Source organism: Physella acuta, unplaced genomic scaffold, assembly GCF_028476545.2.
Source record: "Physella acuta isolate Inbredline_101_S28 unplaced genomic scaffold, ASM2847654v3 ptg000473l, whole genome shotgun sequence".
Taxonomy (NCBI): Eukaryota; Metazoa; Mollusca; class Gastropoda; family Physidae; genus Physella; species Physella acuta.
The window spans coordinates 935,001-943,767 of NW_026731992.1; the positions used below are offsets into that span (position 1 = coordinate 935,001).

At 42.1% G+C, this 8,767-nt stretch overlaps 1 protein-coding gene across 5 annotated transcripts in view; it reads right to left on the reverse strand.

Annotated features, from left to right (window-relative positions):
* The window catches only part of LOC131943956 (uncharacterized), a 20,015-nt gene extending 12,031 nt beyond the window's left edge, over nt 1–7,984 (reverse strand). The window contains exons 1-8 of one of the 5 annotated variants that reach the window (XM_059304360.1): nt 7,872–7,984; nt 4,669–4,911; nt 4,275–4,482; nt 2,872–2,987; nt 2,257–2,456; nt 1,982–2,150; nt 1,081–1,255; nt 36–130 (exon numbers count right to left, since the gene is read on the reverse strand). In XM_059304360.1, coding sequence (XP_059160343.1) covers nt 36–130; nt 1,081–1,255; nt 1,982–2,150; nt 2,257–2,456; nt 2,872–2,987; nt 4,275–4,482; nt 4,669–4,908 — 1,203 coding nt within the window. In that variant the 5' untranslated portion in view covers nt 4,909–4,911; nt 7,872–7,984. Of the gene's footprint in view, nt 1–35; nt 131–1,080; nt 1,256–1,981; nt 2,151–2,256; nt 2,457–2,871; nt 2,988–4,274; nt 4,483–4,668; nt 4,912–4,941; nt 4,993–5,787; nt 6,055–6,074; nt 6,268–7,871 lie in introns of those variants that run through there. The other 4 variants (XM_059304356.1, XM_059304359.1, XM_059304357.1 and 1 more) reach the window with 4 other exon arrangements.
* Between the last annotated feature and the right edge of the window lie 783 nt (nt 7,985–8,767).

An 8,767-nucleotide genomic window follows, 5' to 3' on the forward strand; every position in this document is an offset into this window, starting at 1 on the left:
GACCACTCACCTTGCCTAGTGTGTTGACCACTCACCTTGCCTAGTGTGTTGACCACCATGTTGCCGATGCTCCCTGGTGTTGCCGTGGTGTCGACGTTGGTCACTGGTGTCGTCTCTGTCATGCCATAACCTAGGCCCGTCAGGGAGAAATGTTGGATGACGGCTGTATGTTGTATGGCTGAGTGAATGTTGCTGCATAGGGTGTATGATGTATGACGCGGTGTATGTTGTATGATGGGTGTATGTTGTAGGATGGGGTGTATGTTGTATGTTGGGTTTTATGTTCTATGATTGGGTGTATGTTGTATGAAGTGGTGTATGTTGTATGACATGGTGTATATTGTATGACGTGGTGTATGTTGTATGAAGGGGTGTATGTTGTATGATTGGGTGTATGTTGTATGTTGGGTTTTATGTTCTATGATTGGGTGTATGTTGTATGACATGGTGTATATTGTATGACGTGGTGTATGTTGTATGAAGGGGTGTATGTTGTATGATTGGGTGTATGTTGTATGTTGGGTTTTATGTTCTATGATTGGGTGTATGTTGTATGACATGGTGTATATTGTATGACGTGGTGTATGTTGTATGACATGGTGTATATTGTATGACGTGGTGTATGTTGCATGAAGGGGTGTATGTTGTATGAAATGGTGTATGTTGTAGGACGCTGTGTATGTTGTAGGACGCTGTGTATGTTGTATGTTGGGCTTTATGTTGTATTATTGGGTGTATGTTGTATAATGCGGTGAATGTTGTATGATGCGGTGTATGTTTTATGACGCGCTGTATGTTGTATGACACGGTGTATGTTGTATGAAATGGTGTATGTTGTAATTGGGTGTATGTTGTAGGATGCGCTGTATGTTGTATGACATGGTGTGTATGTTGTATGATGGGTGTATGTTGTATGATGGTGCGTATGTTGTATGATGGTGTATGTTGTAGGATGGGTGTATGTTGTATGATGGGTGTATGTTGTATGATGGGTGTATGTTGTATGACATGGTGTGTATTGTATGACGTGGTGTATGTTGTATGACGTGGTGTATGTTGTATGATGGGTGTGTGGCTGACCTTGGTTGACAACAATTTTGCCCTCAAATCTCTGCTGGAACTGCTGGGTGATGTCCACGCCCAGCGGGGCCGCGCCACTGATGACCATCTTGAGGGCGCTGAGGTCGTACTTGGCCACTAGAGGGTGCTTGGCCAGAAACACAATCAGGGGCGGCACCAGATGCGCCAGGGTGATCTGGAACACACAACCTGAACTAGAACAAAGTCTGAGGGGTATAGAACAATTTCTGGAGGTCTGAAGAGCAAAGTCTAAAGCTGTATAGAACAATTTCTGGAGGTCTGAAGAGCAAAGTCTAAAGCTGTATATAACAATTTCTGGAGGTCTGAAGAACAAAGTCTAAAGCTGTATATAACAATTTCTGGAGGTCTGAAGAACAAAGTCTAAAGCTGTATAGAACAGTAAATGGAGGTCTGAAGAACAAAGTCTAAAGCTATATAGAACAATTTCTGGAGGTCTGAAGAACAAAGTCTAAAGCTGTATAGAACAATAAATGGAGGTCTGAAGAACAAAGTCTAAAGCTGTATAGAACAATTTCTGGAGGTCTGAAGAACAAAGTCTAAAGCTGTATAGAACAATTTCTGGAGGTCTGAAGAACAAAGTCTAAAGCTGTATAGAACAATTTCTGGAGGTCTGAAGAACAAAGTCTAAAGCTGTATAGAACAATTTCTGGAGGTCTGAAGAACAAAGTCTAAAGCTGTATAGAACAATTTCTGGAGGTCTGAAGAACAGTCTAAAGCTGTATCGAACAATAAATGGAGGTCTGAAGAACTAAGTCTAAAGCTGTATAGAACAATTTCTGGAGGTGTTTAGAATCCATTATTTTGGCCTTGTCTTCAAGTTGTATGAGATTCGAGTCACTGTCTAGAGCCCATTATTTTGTCTAGAAGAGATTCGAGTCACCTGTTTGTCTTGTAAACACCGGAGGAAAGTCTCTGGCTCAAACTTTGGCAGGAACTGCAGGCTGGCGCCGGTCTGTAGAGCAGCAAACTGGACGGCCGTCATGCCGTAGATGTGGTAGAGGGGCAGCAGACCCAGGCAGCGGTCCGACTTGCCGACCGACACACTTTCGCTGATGGAAGAGACACGTCAATCTCCTGACCAAACTGTTCGAGTGGCTCAATATGATCTTTTGACTTAAATCATTTGTATTGGGTCAAGATGACCTTATGACTTACATAACCTGTAAACAGTTGGCCAAACAGTTGTAATGGGTCAACATGACCCCCTTGGGCATGCCTGTTGTCCCGCTGGAGTAGGGCAATGTGAAGACGTCCTCCACTGGGTTGATGTCCACATCGGGGAAAGCTTTTCCGTCGTCATCAATCAAACTTTGAAAAGGCTGGAAACCCGGACATTCTCCGAACACAAACAAGTCCTACAGATTAAAACCGGACATTTTATGTAAAGTCCTACAGATTAAAACCGGACATTTTATGTAAAGTCCTACAGATTAAAACCGGACACTCTCTATAAAGTCCAACAGATTAAAACCGGACATTCTCTATAAAGTCCAACAGATTAAAACCGGACATTTTATGTAAAGTCCAACAGATTAAAACCGGACATTTTTATGTAAAGTCCTACAGATTAAAACCGGACATTTAATGTAAAGTCCTACTGATTAAAACCGGACATTTTATGTAAAGTCCTACAGATTAAAACCGGACATTTTTTGTAAAGTCCTACAGATTAAAACCGGACATTCTCTATACTATATAAGCGTGTAGTTTTGCTTCAAACAGCCTAGGCCAAAATCTGCCTACAGCAAGTTTTAGACTAAAGTTTCCTACCTGGACCTTATTTGGAAACTGCTTGTTGTTGAGAGCGTCCTTGACCGTGGTGGCGAAGGCTGGGATGGTGAAGATAGCCTTGCTGGAGCAGTCATTCAACTGGCGGCTTAATTCTTCTGTAAACATGGTAGTGGACATGGTGGTGGACATGGTAGTGGACATGGTAGTGGACATGGTAGTGGACATGGTGGTGGACATGGTAGTGGACATGGTAGTGGACATGGTGGTGGACATGGTAGTGGACATGGTAGTGGACATGGTAGTGGACATGGTGGTGGACATGGTAGTGGACATGGTGGTGGACATGGTAGTGGACATGGTGGTGGACATGGTAGTGGACATGCTGGTGGACATGGTAGTGGACATGGTGGTGGACATGGTAGTGGACATGGTGGTGGGCATGGTAGTGGACATAGTAGTGGACATGGTAGTGGACATGGTGGTGGACATGGTAGTGGACATGGTAGTGGACATGGTAGTGGACATGGTGGTGGACATGGTAGTGGACATGGTAGTGGACATGGTAGTGGACATGGTGGTGGACATGGTAGTGGACATGGTGGTGGACATGGTAGTGGACATGGTAGTGGACATGGTAGTGGACATGGTGGTGGACATGGTAGTGGACATAGTAGTGGACATGGTGGTGGACATGGTAGTGGACATGGTAGTGGACATGGTAGTGGACATGGTGGTGGACATGGTAGTGGACATAGTAGTGGACATGGTGGTGGACATGGTAGTGGACATAGTAGTGGACATGGTAGTGGACAAGGTGGTGGTTGGTAAAAATCACCTATTTACACCACCATCACCTATTTACACCACCAGCACCTATTTACACAACCATCACCTATTTACACCATCTACACAACCATCACCTATTTACACAAACATCACCTATTTACACAACCATCACCTATTTACACAACCATCACTTATTTACACAACCATCACCTATTTACACCACTAGCACCTATTTACACCACCATCACATATTTACACAACCAGCACCTATTTACACAACCATCACCTATTTACACAACCATCACCTATTTACACCACTAGCACCTATTTACACCAACAGCACCTATTTACACCACTAGCACCTATTTACACCACCATCACCTATTTACACAACCAGCACCTATTTACACAACCATCACCTATTTACACCACCATCACCTATTTACACCACTAGCACCTATTTACACCAACAGCACCTATTTACACAACCAGCACATATTTACACAACCAGCACATATTTACACCATTTACACCACCATCACTTATTTACACCACCATCACCTATTTACACCACCAGCACCTATTTACACCACCAGCACCTATTTACACCACCAGCACCTATTTACACCCACATTGTACTCTTACGAGCGACTAACCTGCTGTAAAGGCGGGGTTGGCGGCAGAAAACCAAAGGCCGGTGGCGGCACAGGCCAGCATCAGGACCGTGAAGTCGATTGTGTTGGGGGTGAAGGCCAGGACAACGTCACCTTTACGGTAGCCTTTACGGGTCAGCGCGCTGGCCACTTTGATAGACTTCTCCTTCAGATCCAGGAAGGTGTATTTTCTGCCCGTCAGAAAATCTTCCTGCAAAAATTGTTGACAAGAAAAATGGCAGCAGGACCCACTGACAGCAGCACACATTGACACACTGACAACAGGACACACTGACACACTGAGAGCAGGACACACTGACAACATGACACAATGACAACAGGACACACTGAGAGCAGGACACACTGACAACATGACACAATGAGAGCCGAGACTTACCGAGGCGGTGATGTCTTTGAACTCGTCACACTTGCTGTAGAAGTACTGGTGGAAGGCCAGGTTTCTCGGGATGTGGATGTCGCGCCGCTCGCTCATGATGATGTTGTCAGGGGACACACTGGATGACGTGCTCGCGTGACGTAGGACTAGCTGCTGATGACGTGTCCTAGTCAATAACGTCACTTCCTCCATGTCTGACGTAGCCAGACGCCGGGCCTGCCCTAACACGAAGCGACGCATTTTCTGGAACAAAAAAACATAGTTTGTACACACCTCAACCAGTCACGTATGTGTACTAAAAATTGTCACACTACAAAACAATCACGTATGTGTACTAAAAATTGTCACACTACAAAACAATCACGTATGTGTACTAAAAATTGTCACACTACAAAACAATCACGTATGTGTACTAAAAATTGTCACACTACAAAACAATCACGTATGTGTACTAAAAATTGTCACACTACAAAACAATCACGTATGTGTACTAAAAATTGTCACACTACAAAACAATCACGTATGTGTACTAAAAATTGTCACACTACAAAACAATCACGTATGTGTACTAAAAATTGTCACACTACAAAACAATCACGTATGTGTACTAAAAATTGTCACACTACAAAACAATCACGTATGTGTACTAAAAATTGTCACACTACAAAACAATCACGTATGTGTACTAAAAATTGTCACACTACAATCAATCACGTATGTGTACTAAAAATTGTCACACTACAATCAATCACGTATGTGTACTAAAAATTGTCACACTACAATCAATCACGTATGTGTACTAAAAATTGTCACACTACAAAACAATCACGTATGTGTACTAAAAATTGTCACACTACAATCAATCACGTATGTGTACTAAAAATTGTCACACTACAATCAATCACGTATGTGTACTAAAAATCGTCACACTACAATCAATCACGTATGTGTACTAAAATTGTCACACTACAATCAATCACGTATGTGTACTAAAAATTGTCACACTACAAACAATCACGTATGTGTACTAAAAATTGTCACACTACAAACAATCACGTATGTGTACTAAAATTGTCACACTACAAACAATCACGTATGTGTACTAACGTTTGCACTCACCTCAACCAGTCACGTATGTGTACTAAAGTTTGTACACAGACACTCAGTTACGTATGTGTACTTGAGTTTGAACCTTGAACCTATAGATACCTTCATTACTTGTCAACAGAAAGTAGTTCCCCGGGTTAAAGTCCAAAGGTCACCGTGTTACGCCCTGTTTGTTACGAACGTGCTGCTTGCTATGACGTCATCCGTATAATGTGTAGGAATCGCTCCACGTTAACAATACTTTCATTTATTTATAGATTTAGTATTTACTTTGATATATTTAAACGTATCGTACTTACGATCAGGTTAATGAATGAGTGTACCTGCTGACAGACTGGAGACGTGAAAAGTTGGCTGGCACCAACCTACCTGTTGTCTGCGCGGCACGCAATGATAAATCTCTGATAACTTCGGCCCAGATTTTTGCTGGACTTTGCCCTCACCTCCTTTCTCTACCGTGTCCGTTTGTGTTGACATCAGTGTGTTGGGGTCACGTCTTATGGGGGTCACATCTTACGGGGGTCACATCTTACGGGGGGTCACATCTTACGGGGGTCACATCTTACGGGGGTAACATCTTACGGGGTCACATCTTACGGGGGTCACATCTTACGGGGGTTACATTTTGGGGTCAATTTTTATCGAGTCACATCTTAAGGGGGTCACATTTTGGGGTCAATTTTTATGGGGGTCAAATCTCAGGCACAGCTTATAAGCGGGGTCACATTTTATAGGGGTCACATCTTATAGTATCTCCGTTTTCATAGGTCAAAAGAAATCTTACACAGACAAAAAAAAAGTCACTTCTTACTGAAGTCGAATCTTAATAATGTGTCCCCAATATTGTGTCATATCTTTGTCGGATCTTCCAAAGGTTCCAAATTTAAATCTGTAGCTCAATACAGAATTAGAAAAATAATGTTAATTAGTTCGCAAACTACTAAAATAGTTTATCTTTTCTCCTTGACCTTCATTGCCCTGATTGAAACGTTTTCCTAGATAGACGTGTTGATGGGCAAATATTAGATAGGACGTAGATTGTCAGGGGTGGTTTCACTAGTGGTGGCCCCTCGTCATTCCCTGACAGCCCGGCACCAGTAATTACATCCCTAAGGTCTGTGGGGGAGTGGTCAATCTTGGAACTATCCTAGGTGTTAGGCTACTCGGGTGTTAGGCTACTCGGGTGTTTGGCTACTCGGGTGTTAGGTTACTTGGCTACCCAGGTGTTAGGCTAGCCAGGTGTTAGGCTACTCAGGTGTTAGGCTAGCCAGGTGTTAGGCTACTCGGGTGTTAGGCTTATGGGGTGTTAGGTTACTTGGCTACCCAGGTGTTAGGCTACCGAGGTGTGAGGCTACTCAAAATTTGAGATGTTAAACCCCTTTTTCATCTATTAGATCTATATCTAGCTGGTAGAAATGTTCTAGAGAGAATTTTAGAATGTGCTCTAGAGTAAAAAAAGGTTGGGAACCCCTGTTCTAGAGAGATAGATCTATACCTAGCTGGTGGAAATGTTCTAGAGAGATAGATCTATACCTAGCTGGTGGAAATGTTCTAGAGAGATAGATCTATACCTAGCTGGTGGAAATGTTCTAGAGAGATAGATCTATACCTAGCTGGTGGAAATGTTCTAGAGAGATAGATCTAAATATTCTAGAGACATAGATCTATACCTAGTCGGAAGAAATGTTCTAAAGAGATAGATCTAAATGTTCTAGAGACATAGATCTATACCTAGCTGGTGGAAATGTTCTAGAGAGATACATCTATACCTAGCTGGTGGAAATGTTCTAGAGAGATAGATCTATACCTAGCTGGTGGAAATGTTCTAGAGAGATAGATCTATACCTAGCTGGTAGAAATGTTTTAGAGAGATAGATCTATATCTAGCTGGTGGAAGTGTTCTAGAGAGATAGATCCATACCTAGCTGGTAGAAATGTTCTAGAGAGATAGATCTAAATATTCTAGAGACATAGATCTATACCTAGCTGGTGGAAATGTTCTAGAGAGATACATCTATACCTAGCTGGTGGAAATGTTCTAGAGAGATAGATCTATATCTAGCTGGTGGAAGTGTTCTAGAGAGATAGATCCATACCTAGCTGGTGGAAATGTTCTAGAGAGATAGATCATCCAATAGCAGCTTCCACATTCATCTGTCGTGTGAGGACATACCCTGTCTATTTTTCATGATAAGATAAAGGCAAGTGTCTACTTTTCTTTTCATCTAATATCTACTTCCTTAAATTTACACTAGCAGTGCTTTTTAGTGTATTTCACACCAAAGCACATTTTCTGCTGTGATGTGTTTCTGATGTTTACAATCTTTCAAATTCTGTAGTGGTGTGTTGCAAAGTTTCACAAGGGTGCCAGCCCCTCTTTGGGGGGAGGTATGTTTATCTATATATATATATATATATATATATATATATATATATATATATATATATATATATATATATATATAAAGCAATGTATGTCTGTGTGTGTGTCTGTTTTTTATGCATTAGTACATCTCTCATCACATCGCCGTGAAACTTTGAGAAGATGTTGAGAATAGTCCTGGGGAGGTTTCTGCGAAAAAAAAATTCAAATTCGCAGGGTTGGCGCCCCGGGAGGGCGCGATTTGTTTTTTTTTTCCTATATACGGTGTATACAAATAAAAGTCGATTTCGGTTTCACACCGTTCATCCGATCGCCATCAAACTTTGGGGCGTTGATTAGAACACTCCAAGGAAAGGTTATGTATAAAAGTATTTTTTTATTTCGCAAAGGCGGATCCTCGGGAGGGTACAATTTTTCCGGGAGGGTGCGATTTTTCTCTATATACAGTATATGAAAATAAAGGTCGATTGCGGTTTAACACCGTTCATCGGATCGCCATCAAACTTTGGGGAGTTAATAATAACACTCAGGAGAGGTTTCTGAGAGAAAAAAAATTTGCAGGGGTGGCGCCCCGGCAGGGCGCGATTTTTTTCTTCTTTATATACGGTA